The sequence below is a fragment of the Dendrobium catenatum genome, unplaced genomic scaffold (genome assembly GCF_001605985.2).
Source record: "Dendrobium catenatum unplaced genomic scaffold, ASM160598v2 original_scaffold_171370, whole genome shotgun sequence".
NCBI lineage: Eukaryota > Viridiplantae > Streptophyta > Magnoliopsida > Asparagales > Orchidaceae > Dendrobium > Dendrobium catenatum.
Window position 1 is genome coordinate 26,868 of NW_021489792.1, and position 19,989 is coordinate 46,856.

Consider the following 19,989-nt stretch of genomic DNA (forward strand, 5'->3'; position numbering starts at 1 on the left):
TAGTCATTGGTACATACCAATCTCTAAACACCTTGACAAACTCCCACAAATGATGGTGACTTCATATCTTAGAATAACTTTAAATTCTTGTTCATCACAGTGCTTCCACTGCCTCTTGCTTGAGTCTGAGTATTCTTTATCATCTGTGTCATAGCCACCATCATTTGAGTGAAAGAATCCAAAATAGCATTAATGCTACTACCTTGAGGCTCCACTACTGATGGCAATTCCCTCCTGACCTCTCCAATGTTGCCATCAGTGGCATCAGGTTCCTCAGCCCTGAGACATAAATTAACAAAGGGATCTAAGCAATAAATAGCACCAGCACCTTATATCTACCCTAACCTATAAGATCATCCTATTGACTCTTTCATAAAAATCAGTATTCTCAAATCCTTTGCTCTGATACCACCCTTGTCACGACCCGGCCAGGTTAGCTCGCAAGTGCGAGGCGGGAATAGGGTCGGATATAATGAAGATAAAAGAAACTTCACAATAAATAATTAACATATCTCCAAATAAGAACCAAACAAACTGAAAGACCCACTAAAGAATCTTCCAATAAAAAAAAAATTTCATTTCCTCATATCAAAGCACCAACATAAGGATTCCACATTGAGTTTACAAAATACAAAAGGAGATCTAAAAATCATTTTTCTTACTTATCATTTCTAAACATTCTATACAAAATATCAAAACTCAAAAGAACCTGCCGCCCGTCGTCTCCCTACGACGGTAAGTGCGTGGTGGTTGGTCTGCCATTTATCCTTTCTTAGATCCTCCTGAAAAGTGTTCCCACAACGAGAGTGAGTCATAAACTCGATAGGTAAGAATGGAATTCAAATAAACTTAGAATCAAAGAATAAAACTATATTATGCTTAGATATTTTAACAAAAGAAATATCAACATAAAAAAACTTTTCCTTAGAGGAAATGCATACCTTTACCTCAAATTTTAAGTGCTTTTTCCTTCATAACATTTCCATTTTTCCTTTAACATTTTGCCTCACATGATAGTCTCAAATGTATAACATGAATATGAAATGTTCATAATAGTTTAACATGTAAATATAACACCCGTCTTAGGAGTATCACTTGTACTGATCAGGTACATAAAATTTGGCTATTTCCTTTACCATTGGTTCATTGGAATCATCCTTTACCATGGCTCATAAGAGTCTCCTTTACCATGACTCATAAGAGCCTCCTTTACCATGTGATACTCCCGCGTCAACATGCATATACACTTATTACTTATATAACATTAAAATATGCTTTATGTAAGCCATTTATAAATTAACCAAGTGTATGTTTCCTTAGAGATATGCATGCTTGCTATGTTTATGTGCACTTTTGCATATAAAGAAGAAAGTCATGTATAGTAAGAGTAGAGAAATGAGCATGAGATCCATTCATGAATTGTACATTTGCATAAATAAAACCTTTGCATTTGCTTCAAGTGTCCATAAACTTACAAGGGAACATGAGCCATAAGAGTTTCATAATGAGCATAAAGGAATTTGTCATTTCAATGTACTTTGCAATGAAAGAAAATTTGTCTAAAATTTATAAGAACATTCATTCTACCTACCTGAATCCGTGCAGCTCTTTCTTTGTCCGATCAAACTCTTTCCCTCCACACGATTTATATTTAAAATAGACATACAAAGGAAAGCATAAGTGACTATTCTCTATACAATATTCTAAACCCTAATTCTAAAGTAATAAAAGAGTTCTTCTAATGTCTTGTTTATGTTCCAATTCAAGTCCTCCACACCAAATCATGATATCTCTCAGACACATTCTCTCTCAATTATGATTTAGTTAAAATCATGGATCTTATATAAGCAAACATTCTTCATACAACCAAACATTAATTAAAACATCCTTAATTTTCGGATTAAAGTAAACCATAATTTAAAAAAACTTGCATTTTATGAAAAAGCCCTATAAGAGTCTCTAAAATTCTTCCAAAAGCTCATTAGAACTATAGGGATTAAAATTCTATGATTAGGGAAAAAGCCCTAAATTTCAAAAATCAAAACTTTCATCATTCTTACAATATTCTTCAATTAGAAGTTTTCCGATGACATTAGGAATTATTCTTAAGAAGGCATTTGCAAAGAAAATCCATTTTAAGTAAAACCCTAAATTTCTCCAACTCAAAACATTCTAAATAAAACAACATTCTTAGTATAAAAATATCTCCTAATCATTCCATAACAATCTCCCATTAAAATTCTTGAAGAAAATCAAAGTTTTCTTCATTTCTTAGGGAAAACTCAAGGGAAGGAGGAAACTCAAGCAAAACACATACCTTAACCTTCCCTTGGATTTCCCTACGTTTTTCTCCACGATCGGCCGCCGGAAACCCGCCGCCCGTAGCTCCCGTCGCCGCTCCTACCCGCGCCCTCTCCCTCTTCTCCGCTCGGTTCGGTCGCAAGAAGCAAATGGGGACCGAAATATTTTTGTCCCCTAATATGGGTGGGGTTCTCATAAAGCTAGCACAATGACCTCAAAGCCCTTACTTAAACATCCTCTCTATTCAAAAAGCATTAAGGGCAAAAATTGTCATTTAGAACTTTCCGAAAATTTTAACTCTCAAAATACTCAAAATTCGATATGGGTTTTGTACATCAAAACGATCAGAATTTTGCGCTATATTTTCTAAAATTATTCCCGTCGAAATCCGACAACCTCAAAATTTTCACTTAAAACTCGTCGTGCGTTTTGAAAAACGTGCGAGGTGTAAAACAACATTTTCGAGTTTTACAAGGACAAACACAGATGATGCCTGCGGCTGGTACCATAGAGAGTCGACGTCAGGTTTGCATGGATATTGGCTGATTTTTTTTGAGAATGCCATATCATTTAATGTTGTGACATCACCGGCCTACTTCAATATGTTGCGATCTGTAGGATTGAATGGGAGAGGGTTGAAGGCTCCTTCCATGTACGAGTTGAGAACATGAATATTGAAGGAGCTGCAAAATACAGAGCAGAGTATTGATGAGATTAAACGGATATGGAGTGAGACTGGTGTTACCATTATGTCAGATGCCACTACATACAAAGCAGCTGGTCACATGTTGATGGAGAAGAGGAAACACCTCTACTGGACCCCATGCGCAGCACACTGTATTGATATCATATTGGAGGAACTTGGTGATTTACCTCAACACAAGAGCGCCCTTTCTAGGGCTAAGAAGATCACAAAGTTCATCTACAACCATTCATGAGTCTTAGCCTTAATGAGAAAGTTCTCAAATAAGGAAATCATTCGCCCTACTACCACTAGGTTTGTTATTTCATCTGTGCACTGCAAAACATTTTTAATTTCAAATGCAAGATTATTCTACAGGTTTGCCACATCTTATTTGACACTGCAGAGCATGCTAGATGTTAGGCAACCTCTTGAAGCAATGTTTACATTGACACAATGGCTTAATTCTGCGTGGGGCAAGAAACCAGAGGGGAATGAAATATGAAGACTAATTCTAAATGATAAATTTTGGGCAAGTGTGACCTACGTCATATTGAGCACAAGACCCTTAGTACAAGTTCTACGTTTAGTGAATGCCGAGAAGAAACCTGCCATGAGTTTTATATATAATGCAATGGATGAGGCAAAGGAGTTGATTGCACATAACTTAGGAGGAGAGGAGGCAAGCTATAGAGAGATTTGGGATATCATTGATGCTCGGTGGGAGGTCCAGTTACACCGTCATCTACATGCAGCGGTGTATTATCTTAATCCTCAATTTTAGTATTCAGAAAGAAAATCCTCAAATTCAGAGGTGAAGCTGGGCTTGTATCATTGCATGGAGCGACTAATAGCGGAACAGACCATTAAGGAGCTTGCAGATTTACAACTTGTTCTATTTCGGAATAGGGAGGGATTTTTTGGGTTGCAAGTAGCGAAATCTACTATTGCCAAACGCTCTCCAGGTAAACTTATTTTTGCAAAGTATCCGTACATGCATTACACTTTAATATGTTTTGATTATTATTTTTCTTCTTGAAAATAGTTGAATGGTGGATCCAATTTGGTGATTCCACCCATGCGTTATAGAGTTTTGCAGTTAGAGTTTTGGGCCTCACTTATTCTTCCTCTGGGTGTGAGCGAAATTAGAGCACATATAGTCAACTACAAACGAAAAGAAGAAATCGACTTTCAACACTCATAATGAACTCTCTTGTGTATATTATGCACAACAAGAGGTTGAGAGATAGGAGGTTGAGGAATAAGGGGTTGAAGGATGATGAGGACCTTTTGGTGTGTAATGATGTGGCGTCTGATAATAAGTGGTTCATAGATGATGAGATAGATTTGAGTTTATCAGACTTGCAGCTAGAGGATCTAAGTGTGAATGTCTTGAGGGGCGAAGCAGATCAAGTGGGCACATCCACTAGTACCACACCACACACATCCACTAGTTATGCAGCACAACAAGCAAATAAAGGTATCTCACAATTTCTTATATGCTATTACATTATATATATATGCAATTAACATAACATTAATCATTCTTATTAAACAGGGAAGAGAAAAGTGGATAACATTAAAGATGATGAAGATTTGACATTCATAGATATAATTGGAGAAGAAGATTATCTTGAAGACCCATTTAGTGAATAACATTGAAGAATGATGAGATTAGATGTTCTTTCGTATTTGTACTTTGGGAGATTTGATAGACTTATATTTTGTAGTTCTGTACTTTGAATCATACTATGAGATGCATATATTGCATCTATTTTATTGTCTTCCACTAATTTCACTTGTTATTTAGATGTTTTTATTGTATGATAGTCTCTTACTGTTATTTACCTGCTAAAATACTTAAATTCTCATTTGCGCAATTATTCGTCTGTGATGCTTAGCCTCACATTGCCTCAAGGCTTACGCCTCACCTCAAGGACGAAAAACGCCTTGAGGCTTATTTACTCAATTTTAAACCTTATTTTGAGCAACCAAATCTGTCCCAATAATACTACTACTGCCAACTTGACTAAATAGATTCTGCAGCAAATCAATCTGCTCTTTGCTAAATAGGCTAGGCTTGGGAACATGAGCACTCTCAAAGTTGGAAGCCATATGTGCTTTGCTATCTCTATCAAGCCGTAGCTTTTGTTTTCAATCAGCTTGTTTGTCCTAGAGCTTCTAGCAAGTCTCCTTGTAATGACTTGGTTTCTTATAGTAATCACACCGAAGTCTTTCTCATTTTTGAAGATCTCGACAATTACTGTTAGATGATCGGACAACAAGAGCTGATGCATTCAACTTTGATGTGGATTGTTCCTTAGATCCCATTATCACTTTCTTTCTGCTTTCTTCATGCCTAAGCTCTGCGAACGCCTCCCTAAGATTGGGCAATGGTTTAGTGCCCATGATTTGACTTTGAACATCATCCAACTCTCTGTTAATTCCTAAGAAAAACTTGAGCAACCTTTCTTGTTCCACAATCTCTTTGTACATTATTGCATCTTTTGGGCATGTCCATGAGCGAGTTTCGAATAAGTCAAGTTGTTGCTAATACCATGTAAGTGTGTTGTAAAGTTGTAATATTGAGTAACAGACTGCTCTCCTTGGCAGAAGTCATGAAGTATTGATTCGATCTTAAACAACTTTGAAGTATTTTCAGAGCTGGAGTAAGTCTCTTTGGTTGCATCCCATGTTTCTTTTGTAGTCCCAAACATCAAGAATTTTTCACTTTTGTCATTATTCATTGAATTGATAAGCCATGACATGATCGTACTATTTTCAATCTTTCACTTTTTGAAACTCAAATTTGTAGTCTCTGACATGGATGCTGCTCCCATGATATACTCAACCTTTCCCATTCCAAAAATGAACAACATAGATTGTGACCGTTGCAAATAATTATGACAATTTAATTTGTGTCTTATGATGAGAATAAGAGAAGAATCACTGCCACTAAGGTTTGGAATTTTTGAACTGCCGTGATGTCGGATGTTTGTGATGAGATCATTTGTATTGCGAAGAAGATGAGGGAGAAGAACGAATAAGATTGCTGGATATATAGAAGAAGGTCGGGAAGAACACTGGCCAAAGAGAATCGACCTGAGAAACAGAGAAGAGATGACGATAAAGAATCTGCCAGAGAGTGGCGGCCTGAAGGGATTAGGGTTCAGTGAACTAACTTTGATTCCATGAAGAATTTCTTAATTTATTATTCTTCTTATTAAAAAATAGTACTACATTTACATCTCTCTCTCTCTCTCTCTCGCTATATATATATATATGTGTGTGTGTGTGTGTACATACATACATACACAAACATGTCTAATAAAGGAAATAATTAACTAGCTTAATTCTTTCTTAAAATTTAGGAAATAAAATCATAGGAGAATATTTTTTTTTTTTAAAATTAGGAAACAAAATCATAGGAGAAGGTTACAATCCATTTCTTCTTTTATTCTTAAAAATACTTTCCTAAAATAAATTTTATAACTTTGGCTTTCAAATGTTCAATATAATATTTCCTCAACTCTGCCTCTTCCCATGACCTTGTCCATTTCTGGAGATTGTGGAATGTTGTCCTTGGCATGTGGTTAAAATTCATGGCAATGATCTCTCTGTACTCATTGTCTTTGAAGGTTAATGATATTTTTTGATTTGTTTTTTAGGGTGTAAAATTTGCTTCGCACTCTAAACTCCAAACCCTTTAGCATTTAGAATTTAGTTCATGTGTTAGTTGTCATGCTAAATCCATCTTTCAACTACATTTGTTGTTAGAAAGATGATTAAATTATTATCAAACAATTTTAACAATATTCAAACCGTGATCAAATTTAATTCAAGAGTTATTCGATCATTTTTGACCAATATGGTCATTAGCTACAAATTCCCAACAAGTTTCTCCATAACCTCTAACTCTGTGTTTAACTCGAGCACTGCAATGCCTTGCAATTGGTAGGATTAAATCAAACATCTATATAGCACAATAACACAAATGAGTAAATCCTAAAAGAGGTTATGCGGACAAAAAAAATATCTTTGAACTATCATCAATAATTTTTAAACAATCGTGGATTATGATTGAAATATCTTCGAGAATGATCAAACCATCAAGATTGACCAAAATAATCGACCTATTCAATGAGTCTTCATTACATCTTCAACCCACATTTTATCCTTTATTTGAACACTTATTGAAACATATGTTTGACTTTTCATCAATCAAGTCAAAATATCGATGAAGAATGGTTGAAGAAGTTTTGAGTAAGTGTTCAAATATGGTTTGAATAAGGTTATTATGTGTTGAAGTTGGTTTGAATATTGCTAAATTGTGGTTTGAAGACATTATGAAGACTAATTGAATTGGTCGATTATTTTGGTCAATCTTGATGATTTGATCATTCTCGAAGATATTTCAATCATAATCCACGACTGTTCAATAATTATTGATGGTAGTTCAAAGATATTTGTTTTTTTCCGCATAACCTCTTTTAGGATTTACTCATTTGTGTTATTTTGCTATGTAGATGTTTGATTTAATCCTACCCATTGCAAGGCATTGCAGTGCTCGAGTTAAACATAGAGTTAGAGGTTATGGAGAAACTTGTTGGGAATTTGTAGCTAATGACCATATTGGTCATACTAAAAGATCTACATTTAGGCACTTCTTTAGAGCTCTCTCTGGTGCTCGCATTTAACAGTTTTAACTGAGGATGATTAATGATGAGTACTCTATCATTTTTAATATTAGAGGGAATAATATAACCTTTAGGATTATTGTGCTTGCTTTAGTGTTTGAGTTGTGTTTTGAAGAGTTTCCAATTAAAGATGAGTTCAATAGGATGACAATCAGCAGCAAGTTATTTGAGAGCTATTTTGATGGGAACAAGAATTTTAAAAACATAGATCTTGAAAATATTTTCATGAAGTGCATTAACAAAGATGATCCATAGAAGTTTGGACTGTGCTTCTTTAGTAGATGATATTCTCCTCAACCATTATAAGCAAGTGTCATCTTCACTAAAATGGTTCTTATGGTTAAAAAAAGGGTATATTTTTTAGATACCCATGGGATAGGATGTCATAGGAGAAGACATTACTATAGTTGAATAGGGACATGGTATTCTATGAGGGATATGCAGTAAAAAAGGATTCCCTGGCCCAATATATGGTAAATGGATATGCAATATCTGTATAATATTGGACTTACAAAGCGCCATTCCAAACTTGGGTAAGAGTGCTTAATTTCTTGGTAGAGAGTACCAAGGATACTGAGTGTGAGGAGCAACAAGGTGCTCACGGGCAAATATTTTCTATTATTGCTTATGAATTAGAGTGCAAATGTTTATTTTTTTTTTATTATTTTCTATGCTTAATGTGGCAGATATTTAATTTTTTCCTTGGTACTTTATACCTCTCTTTTGGTCGGGAGTTATCCTTTCTAAGCTAACGAGGATGACTTCAATAAGTCCACTGTATATACTCTCTCTTAAGCTATCCCAATCAGAATTATAAAGAGGAAAGCGAGCACCCTTATTTTTGAGGAGAGAGTAAGGGAGGCACTGGAAGTTTAGCCAGTTGCAAGTCAGTTTATTCAATCTCAAGTGGCGGTGAAGCAGATTTCCATCATCGATATGGAGTTCAGAAATGGAGTTGGATAAGAAAAGTGAGAAGGTGGCTGCTACTAAGCCAATTTTTAATGAGGTACAGTAGGAGAAGGTTGTAGAGTAAGAGTTGGAAGAGGAGTTGGAGTCAGGTGTTCAGTCCCTTGCCATTGTATATGTAGGTAAAGTTGGGGATGAGTCAAGAGATCAACCCTTCGATATTTAATGTATAGACCATGAGATGGAGAATTTAGCGGATCATCCCGTTACCATTATATATACAAATAAGGAGGTTGTTTGTCCATCTATTATAATTTTGAAAACAAATGATGCAAAACATATAGAGTTTAAAAGAAGACAGCAAAAGAGTAAAAACAAACCAACTGGTGAAATTCATCAAGGAAAAGGTGGCAGAAGCCTATGAATTGATGTGTCATTGATCCTCTCTGCTTGATTAAGCTCAAAACAAATGAGTCCTTCAGGTGACTTGATGTGACACTCATGTACGTCATCGGAGATGAGCATAAATTTTTGAAGTTGCATAACGGTCTTTATTTGTCAATGAACTGGAACAAAGTTTATTGGATGATATGTGGGGATCTCATTTCTTATGAAGTCTATGGCATTGTGACTGTGATTCTTCTTACACTACATTGCAGACTTTATAGGGAATGACGATTTCTCCTTACAAAAGCTTCTCTTGGCTGCTTGAGCAGTTATGATTATTTGACAAAAAAATCTGCACTTATATTCCTTAAATCTTCTTGGATATGGAAGAGGCTTACACTTGTGAGATCAGACTAATATAGTAAGGTAATCTATCTTATATTTTAGGATAATTTAATTTACGTATTTCTTGGACATACAGTCTCATGATTGCTTTATGTCTTATTTGCTGCGACAACTTTGGAGTGTTTGCAATACAACATTTAATATACATGATTAAAAGAAAAGAATCTTATAATGGTTAACTCTTGATTGAATACAATTCTTTGGGGACAATTTATTTATAGATTTATTTCACAATAATATAGAGTTCAGTTATCATTTTGATATAAAAATTAATTTTTCATGTACTTTATTCTATTATTATACTAGTTCATAGAATTCTATTATGGATGATGCAGATGTTGTTATGGTTGTTATAAGTTTACAGATAAATTCTCTTACAATCAATTTATAGAATTTGTCAAATGAATGTTGTTGTGCCATAGCTGTTGTGATTACACTCTCTGTTGTATTAGCCTGGGATATAATTCATTATCGAGAAATGATTGGACAATTTTCGAACAATGATCAAACAATGATAAAGTATTCTTCATATCATGATCGGTCCATTTTCGATTCACAATTGAATAATGATCTTACAATTTTCATACTATAATTGAACCATCTTGAATCATTTTTTAACCAACTTTGAGCTAATCATTTTCGAACTGCGATCCATCCATCTTTGAATCACATTCGATGAATGATCGAATCATATTTGAATCAATTTTATATACTTAGACTTTAATAAGCGGTCCACAGTTATCCGTTATTGAGTGTATTTTAGTCAAGAGCAAATTCGATTATATTTCTCCAAGAAAATAAGCAGTGAGCATATTTTCCAATTTCTTCTATTAAGGGGCATATAAGTTGAATTTTCTTTTATATATTGTTTTACCATATTAAAATTGTTTTGCTTCTTATTCTTAAGAGCTTTGGTTTAGCTTTTGAGCATCCTTTATCTTCAAAGGAAGTGCATGTTCCTATGTCATATGTGACTTGGGTAACCTATTTGAACTAAAAGGGCAGACTGTTATGTGGTAATTGCCTGGAAATATTTGCCCTAGTTCCTGTTAACCAAAGGAGGAAGTTTTTGATTTGTTTCGTTTCCTGTGGCATATGTTCAAAGGAGCTTGGAGGTGGGGTGGTGGATGTGTTTTACTGTTGTAAAGTCATTTTCTTGAAAATGCCACACATGAACCTTGACCATATAATCACCAAAAAGTTAGATTTTCACAATATTTTGATGTGGAGTTCCCAAAGAAAATAAGGAAAAGGAAACTTTACCTTGATGTTATACAAGCCATCAATTTTTTTTGTTTTAGCGGAAGGCAAAATGGATGATTTTGAAAATTTTGACAGGGTTATGGTAATGATTTATGTGGAAACCAAGCTTTGACTATCAAGTTTTTTTGTTTTAAATATATAGGCTATGGTCTCTTTATCAAAGACATTTCGGATCCTGGTGATACTATTAGATTCTTTGTTGAAAAGTGTAAACCAGAGATGGCTGTGAGGTATGTTTTTATCATTCTCTTTATAGTAGTTATTTAGAATATGCAGGTTTGGAATTCACCTATTCCCTATCCATAAGATGGATAAACCTTTCTTTTTTTTAATAGATGACATTATCATGGTTTGACATTCTCTTTGCATTGCCTATACAAACTAGTCCATGTGGTCATTTTAATTTCTTTACAATCTTAAACTTGCCCTTATATTTCATGGAAGGCATAATTGTAATACTATGAGTAGATCCAAGCCATAATATAATCATCATCATCATCATCATCAAGCTAATCACATGTATTTTGTGAGGAATTTCCAATCCCCGATTTAAAGAATTCTTAGATCAATTATTGGCCTCTTTTATTTTCATTTTGCTACCATGAAAATTAATGCTTAATGAACTTTGACCATGAGAAAAGTTTTTATTGAATTAATATCTATAAATGCTAAATTTGATAGTTTTATTAAAACCTTGTCAAATGTTCAAAGTTCATTAAGAATTAGTTTTAATTTAATTTTTTTGATAATAAAATTAATAGAAGAGGTTAATAGTTGATTTAAGTATTCTTTAAGTCAGGGCTAGGAAAGTCTCCACATATATGTGATCAACTTGATGATGATGATAATGATGATTATATTAGGGCTTGGATCTATTTTGATTGTGTGTGCTCTAAGTGCATGTTCGTAAGATTTGAAAAATTAATAATAATTTGAAGAAATAGTTTAGCACTATTTCATATTAAAAAAAACAATGATTTTCTTTATTTTATTTTATTTTTTTTAACTTAAAAAATAAAATTTGAAGTTGAAATAATATGCATATAATTTTTTAAGAGAATATTGCTACTTTATTAATATATTTTATATTTAATAATTAATGTCCTATTATTATTGATATGTCATAAAAAAAATCAACTTGATCGGGCACGAATCCAATGCAGATTTGAATTGGAACACTCAGAGTTAAATTTAGGATTATTCGAACTTTGATTTTATGAAACTTATAATCAAACTTAGAGTCTTGACATGGCGGCCTATCGAATGTAAAGTGATTTGATTCAACTTTAAATGAGCCCAAATCAAGCACTGTAGCATAATTAAAAATCTCGAGCATTATTTTGAGGTCAAAATGATATCCAAATCTCGTATGGATATAATCAAATCAAGTGTATCGATGAGATGAATCCAATAAACCTAAATTCATCAATTGTTTTTGTCATAATTAAGGCATTTAAATGTTGAAAAATCGTCTATGATCGACGTATGCAATACATGCCGTCCAATGGACAGTTTGGAATTTTGTTTATATTTATGATGCATCACTCACAAAAACCTATAAATAGACTCCCACACTTTATATGAAGGGGAGTTTGGACATTTAGTTTGAGATTCAAGAGAGCTTAGATGTTGGAGAATTCCGAGGCTCCACCACTGCTGATCGCCATCATCGCCAACGACCACCATTGCCTGACTATAATTGTCAGATCACCATTTCCCGACTATGATCCTCATACCACCATTACCCTACTATGACCCTTCGACAATTGTCATTTGTCTATGATCCTCCAATTATTATTACCTCACTATAGTTTACTGACCACCGTCGCCCGATTATTGTCATACCAATGCCGTATGACTATGGTCCTTCGACCACAATTGTCCAACTACAATCCTACGACCACTTGCCCATCCATGTCCTTTGAACACCGTTGTCGGACTACTATCCTCTGACTACTGGCACCTGGCCATACTAACGCCTGTTGGATTGGTCACTTGCTATAAGGGGTGTTAAAATGGGTCTTTGGGTCGGGTTTCGATCCAGCCCAAAATTGACCCGCCTTCAACTACTCTGACCAAAACCTAACTTGATTAGACAAACGGGTCAGAAATTCAAACTGGACTCGACCTGCCCTAACCTTGATTGACCCAACCCGACCCGTTAAATTGCAGTTGCGAGCGCGTGCCGCGTATGCTGGTAGCGCGAGGGTGGGCTGAGTAGGCTATGCAGGCGTGCCCAAGTACGAGGCTACAAGCCCGAGCACATGCTACAGGCCATGGAGGCAAGCACAGGGTGGGACTTTTGCGGAGTGTTGCGGGCTGGAGACTCGGGTCAGTTTCGGGTTTTCGGATTGACCCGAACCTGATTTGAAATTTGAAATGGGTCAGAACATAAAACCTGAACCTGACTCATTTTCCAAACCGGTCGATCGAACCCTGAATTTTTGGGTCAGGTTTGGGTCGAGTTTTTGGGTTATGTCAAATATTGACATCCCTACTCGCTGTCACCAGTAGATTAATGTTTGTCGTCGACATGAACACTGACCCCTAATGTCAGTAGCAAGATTTATGTAGAACTTCTTGATCTTTTATCTCCCATCCTCAGAGGAGAACAATCTAACAAACAACAAACGATATTTTAAAGACAGCTCCCATGCTACATGGCTCTTCCGACTTTCACCATGAACTATTTCTATACATTGGATGTCTACTATATTTTATCATCACTTTCCCTAATCATGGGAAGGATTTTATTTGCAATCGATTACAAATAGTAGTAGAATCATTTCAACTAGACCATGCCTCATGTTTTTTTTTTTAATTTTCCACTAAAAACACTAGTATCTTTTGGAACTTTTTTATTGGTGTGTTGGATCTTCATACAATGCTAGGACAATAATCTTTCTATCTCTACTACTGCGAATATTCTTCCACACAATAATTACTACCTCACAAAATAGCAATAATCTTAAAATATCTTGCAACCTTAAAAAAAATAAAATAAATGTTTTTCATGTTGAGTAAAATTTTGATTGATAAAATTTTGAGTAAATGCATTGATTAGTAAATTGATGTATTAATTAATTAAATTAAATTGTATTTATTAATGTTTTCATTTATATTTTGATTTATTAAAAAATTGATTTGATTCATTCAATTTTACTTGTTTAATCAATGTATATTGGTTCATTAAATTTTATTTTTGTAACCTAATGATCGGTTTCTTAGTTTTAAATGGTGAACTGATCTGAAAAAACACTCAATTTCAATTTTCCTATATATTTACAAAACAAGTACCCATTGTTGTTGCTGTTGTATATTTTTACAAAGTAAGTCATGTTTTGTTTGAATTCTATTTTAAAAATCATAATTTATTTTTTATGACATAAATAAGTGGTCTGGATGTCTTATTGTTTACTTGGTGCATGTTTATCTACTAATTGTGCATTTTATATTTATAAGCAATCGAATGAACCATGGGGGCATATTTGTTTGCTTGTAGATAATAAGGCAAATTAAAAATTGTAAAGCGAATAAATTTTATCATTTGTGTGGTGTACTTACAAAGTAACATGAAATTTAAACTCTACAAATCATCTAAATATAATGATTTTAAACTTAATACTAAGAAAGGTAAAAAAATTCATAATTTTTAAGTCTTAATTTATAACTAGAAATAGCCAAATATTCCTAAAGTTATATTTCTGTTCTGAATCCATCTTTTTGAGTTATGATAAAATTTGTAACCTATTTTATTATTAGTAATTTACAAGAAAATATTTCTTGTACAATGGCCTTGTTGTTTGAAGTTAATATTTTAATTCATCCTTTGAAGTTAATATGGGATATGTTCACCACGAAGCATATAACCATAAAAGAAGAATAAAATGAACGTAGCTAATTGATGATTTTGATCACCATAGGCACCCTTGAGTTTCCTCAGCTGGGTAGTGCCCTTTGTCTTGAGTAATATATCACTCCCATCGTTGAACCAAAAAAAATGAAAACATTGAACAAAATGAAAGAGTTAAAATTATAATATAGAATCTAAACAAAAATAAAAATAGAATGAAATGAAGAGTAGAATCTTTAAAATTGTACTTAATTGGCAAATAGAATTAAACTTTATAATTAGATTATCGAGTAGAAATTAGTGAAATTTAAACTTCAATATAGAGAAGCAATAGCATCTTCAACTGCTAAAAAATGAATATTTAAGTACGTATTCATAGGTACCAAAATACATAAATAAATAAATAACATCCCCTGAAACCTATCTTCAAAATTCCTCCCAAATTACTCATAAAAACTAACCTCCTACAATAATTACTGGTGGAAGAGTTTAGAGCTAAGATGAAATATTGCTTGAAAATTGTATAATTTTTTTGTTGAAATCAAGTTTTAGTCTGGCCAAATAGACTTTACTATAAGCAAAGACTTTTTCTTTCTTTAGGTGGATTTGAATCTCACTATTTTCTTGGGAGAGAGAAAAATAGTCACTTTTTAATCATGTGATATGAGGCTATAAATATTTTTGCTCACTTTTTACCTCTATTAGCACCTAACTTTTTCTTCATTTGAATTTGTATTGAAAAATTTACATTTCTTTGTTGCTTTATATACCGGCTGATGAATTTAATTATATTTATTTTGATCTAATTTATGTAGAAATTATCCTTTTGGGTTATCGTAGGTATAAATATCAATTTTATAATAGTATTAGATTTGAGATTGTGTATGAATAGTTTTGAATTTACCCTATTTTATAACTAGGGTACGAAGTTTTTTTTTTATAATTATTATGCATTAGAATTTATAGTTAATTCTTAAATTTCCTCCTATCTCCTCCCTCTTTAACTAGCAAATTATCTCTCTCCTCTTGTAATCGATTCTCACAAGTTTGTGTTCCTATTTCCTTTTCATCATTTTGATTGCTACATGTCTTCGCCAATGTTTTCTTCATTTCGATCACAAACAAGCCTAATACACTTTTTTGATTAGTAAAACACTTGGTACCTCCTTCATGGATCACTAAGGCCCTAACTCCAAAGCAATCCAAATGGTTTTGTTGACTAAAAATAAATAAAATAGAGAAATTGTGAACAAATACGAAGCGAAATACTTGCCTCTGGGAGAGTGATTATTCCGTCAGGTTACCGAATGCATCCAGAAATCAATAACAAAATGCCACGTCACTAAAGTACTCGGTACCGTGCTGGGTACAACGCCCTCGGTACACTCGGTATGCTCGGTATTGCTCGGTATTTTTACCGGATGTAATAAAAATTCCCGAGTCAGGCCCTACTTCATACGGTTCGCTCCCAAACGAAGCAACTATTCGTTCAAAAACAAAATAACTGCCCGCTCATTTCTTTAAAAATGATTGGCAAGAGTAATCGGGAGAAATACACACCCGCTCCCTTCGTCTTGCTGGCCTCTCTGTTTGTCTGAAGCATGCGACAACACTGAGCGGCCCAACTAAGCCGCCTTCGAACACCGGCCCTGCATCTTTCTTCCGGCTTCCTCTTCCACATGTCCGTTCGCCCCTATCTGCAAAATCGCCTCCCAACCGCGAGGCAAATTATTGCATCCGGTCACCGGACGCGGAGATAGGTCCGGATATTAATAAAATATTATTTTAAATTTAGCGTGTCAAAAGTGCAGGTAAAGCACAGGTAAAGCGCAGGTAAAGTGCAGGTAAAGCGCATGTAAAGCGCAGGTCAAAGCGCAGGTAAAGCGCAGTCAAAGCGCAACCAAAGCACAACTAAAGCGCAAGTCAAAAGCGCAGGTGAAGTGGCAAATTTTTATTGGACGTCTGAACCTATTTTCTGCGTCCGGTTACCTGATGCAATAATTTGCCCAACCGCGAACAGGTCTTCCATCTTCTTCCTCACCTCCGACCGAAACGCTCTCTCTGCAGGCTTCCGTCCCGACATTTCCGGCTGAAGTACCTTGCCGTGCGTAAAGCCCTTCACGCGAAGCCTCCGATCCAAAGCCTTATGTCCGCCTTCTTCTTTCCTTCCACTTAACTAGTCCACAAAACCGAAGCCCACGCAACACCTCTGCCTTGTGCAAACCTGATCAGATTACTTTAAAACTTCTCAAGCGAGAACTTCTTCACGTGACTCCTCTGTTTCAATAACTTATATTTCTTCTACTAAGCCTTATTTAATCCTTCCACTGTTTTTTTATATATACGGATCAGATCATCCACTTCAGACAAAATCCAAAATCCATCAATACTATGTTGTCTTATTCTAAATTTAAATATAATATGCACGTGTCTTTTGCATGCCTAAAAAGTTTCATATAGATTTTAAATAATAGCAAAGAGTAATGCCTGCTACTGAAGTCCTTACTTTGCTTTAGTTTGTAATGATTTAAATACAAAACTACTGTTTTTTGCCCCCATAAGAATTCCACTTTATCTCATTTCTTAAAAATGAATCATGATATCAAAATATTCTTTTACAAAATTATAATATCAAAATATCATGTTCCAATACAATTCCATTTTCTAATTTGCCTAGTGGTCATTCTATTCCATTTCAATATCAATTTCTAATTTGACTTGTGATCAAATATGCCAAACGATTACATTAATTTAAATATTATTCAATGAGATATTTATGTGAGCACCAAACAGGCAAGAACTTAAGGAAGCCCTCGCACCATCGATTTAAAATCCGGTCGGGAGGAATTTCAAGCAAAGACCTCGCGCCGTCGATCTTAGATCTGGTCGAGATGATATCAAATTCAAGAGCTCGCGTCGTTGATCTTAGATCTAGTCGAAATTGTTGCAAATTGAAGACCTCGTACCGTCGACCTTAGGTCCGGTTGAGATGATTTTAAATTCAAGGCTTCGTGCCGTTGACCTTAAATCCGGCCGGGAAGAAAATATCTGCAAATGCTGTTCCAACCTACTCGCGAGCGGAGGGATGCCTGAGACTGTCGAAATCTCCTGAAAAAATTGCATAACCTTTTTTCTTTTTGGAGCATCTAGAGAGCGATCATTGACTAATTAAAATCCTAATTTAATTAATTTAATATTCTAATTAATTAAAACATAATTTGATTAAAAATATACAAATCAATTGAAATTTAAAACCTTAACCTAATCAACTAAACCATTTAATCAAAATATAGTTTGATTTAAATTTAAAATAATCAAAATATAAAACTTCAATTATCAAACTTTTTTTTGAACTAATGGAACATCTACTTAATCATCTTAAAATAAACTAAAATTTAACCCTCACTCAACCAATTTAAAATCTCATCAAATTCAAAATAATTCAATTAAAATTTAACTAATTAATCAAATTTAAAATCTCATTTAATTAATTAAATGGATTTAAATCAAATTCAATTTTTAAATCTAATTAAAATTTAAATTTATTTAAATTTAAACTTAAAATCAACCAACCAATTTAAAATCACTTAAATAAAATGAAATAAAATGCATGAATAAAAATGTTCACACTAATCAATATATACAATTCAAACAACTCTCAACAAACTCAACAATCAAATCAATCGACACACAAGAACTCAACTCAACAATAAACTTAACAACTCTTAAAACCCTCCACAACACAGAACTCTACACAACATACTTTGTAAGCTCTCCAAATTCTCTCTTGTACGAGCTCCTGTAATAAATAAATAAAAGTCATTAAGCATTGAAATTAATTTAATATCAAACTAAGTGTTAAAATAGAAAATCTTACAGTAAACTACTAGTACACTAATGCAGGAAAAGTAAACTACTAAAACAAGAAAAGAAACTACTGTAGTAAAAACACTGGTGTAACACAATGACAACTGCTAGTTGGTAGATTGAAACCTACGGTAGACCCTAGACGACGGAACCATGGGATCTTAATCAGGTTTACATTCATTTTCCTCACAATTGAGACTATACACCTAAAACTTTTTCATCCTTAATCGAGAGTTCTCACTTACATGTTAAGAGGGGTAGTTAACTATGAGTGCTTGCGCTCATGGGAAGTAAGGACCATAGATCTAATTAAACACTGATACCACCCTCACGGGAAATTCGGTTAATTACAATTTGACCCAAGGAAGAGGAATCCTATATCTACAAAGCGGGATTCATGTATTCGTGCTGTTTTTCTTGAGCCAACAGGTTCCATCCTTGAATCCCTCACAAAATAAAGGATTTCATTGATTTAACATTCTCCGATTATTTTATATCAAATTGGCATCAAATCCAAAATTCTGAAGGAGAATCCTAAACTACTGTTTTCCTTCCCCATTGGCCTTCCTACCTTCGTACCAAGCAAAATCAACCCAAACCCTTTTCCCATAACCGTCTACTCAGACCCCATTCTATACCCATCTGATCTCTATCTTACCTATCACCACCTCACTCCCACATAAATAACAAAAGTTCCCTTCAATCTTTTCTCAAAAGCCAAATAGCCTTTTTCCCTTCCAAAATTCCAACAATATGTGAGAAACCTTAAAACCTAATCCTATTCCCCAACCAAAATCCTTCGAGACTTTAATCAAATTAGGAGATCAAGTGCATTGATCCAATATCATTGGGATCTGATGGAGAGAATGCGGCATTGGTGAAGTTTGTGAAGAGGAACTCGAATGTAGAATGCACTTCTTGGGGAAGTTTGACTGTGTTCTGTGATAAAGTTTGGTTTCTGTAGTACATGGACATTTTAAATCTGCAAGACACTTTACTCAAGTTAGCATAGAAATCCTATTAAATGCTGAGGGAACCTCTTTAGAGGCCAACTTCTTAATTTTTACTGCAGGTTGTCACATCCTCACATAAATCAGCTATAAAAAATTGTTATTAGGTTTACATTCATTGATAACCAGAATGAGGATGTTAAACGATTTTATATCACCCAAAATCTCTTCGTCTTGCATCTAAAGTACATTCCTTCCTTGAAACCCTGTACAAAGACCTACAGGGATACTATCCTATCACATTGTTTGAGGATACTCATTATTCTCCTTCATACGCTAACTACTAAATATTCATAATTTTTGTTCCCGTAATGTGACTTAATATTTGAATAAATTTGAGAGACTTACCATGAGATCTAAATTTAGAATTGATTGGGAGATAAAAACTAAATTGATCAATGGCCTAAAATTTGACATGCAAATTTAAGTAGGACCTTACCAATCTGCTATATTAGTGGATGTCTTACACAGCTTTTTAAGTTGAAAAAAAAAAAATTAAAAGAAAGGAAAACATGGATAGATCCTTTGAGGACCACCTGCTAGATATAGGCTTCGTTTGGGACAGCTTTCTTACTGCTTTTTAAAACAACTTTTTAGCACAAAAATTTCTCGAACTAT

At 34.2% G+C, this 19,989-nt stretch overlaps 1 protein-coding gene across 3 annotated transcripts in view; it reads left to right on the top strand.

The window, feature by feature from the left end:
* LOC110103741 (pentatricopeptide repeat-containing protein At5g02830, chloroplastic) overlaps positions 1-19,989 on the top strand; it is a 125,567-nt gene that overhangs the window by 24,028 nt on the left and 81,550 nt on the right. For all 3 annotated transcript variants that reach the window (XM_020832557.2, XM_028692315.1, XM_028692316.1), the window contains exon 2: positions 10,784-10,871. In XM_020832557.2, the coding sequence (XP_020688216.1) occupies positions 10,784-10,871 (88 nt within the window). The remainder of the gene's footprint in view (positions 1-10,783; positions 10,872-19,989) is intronic.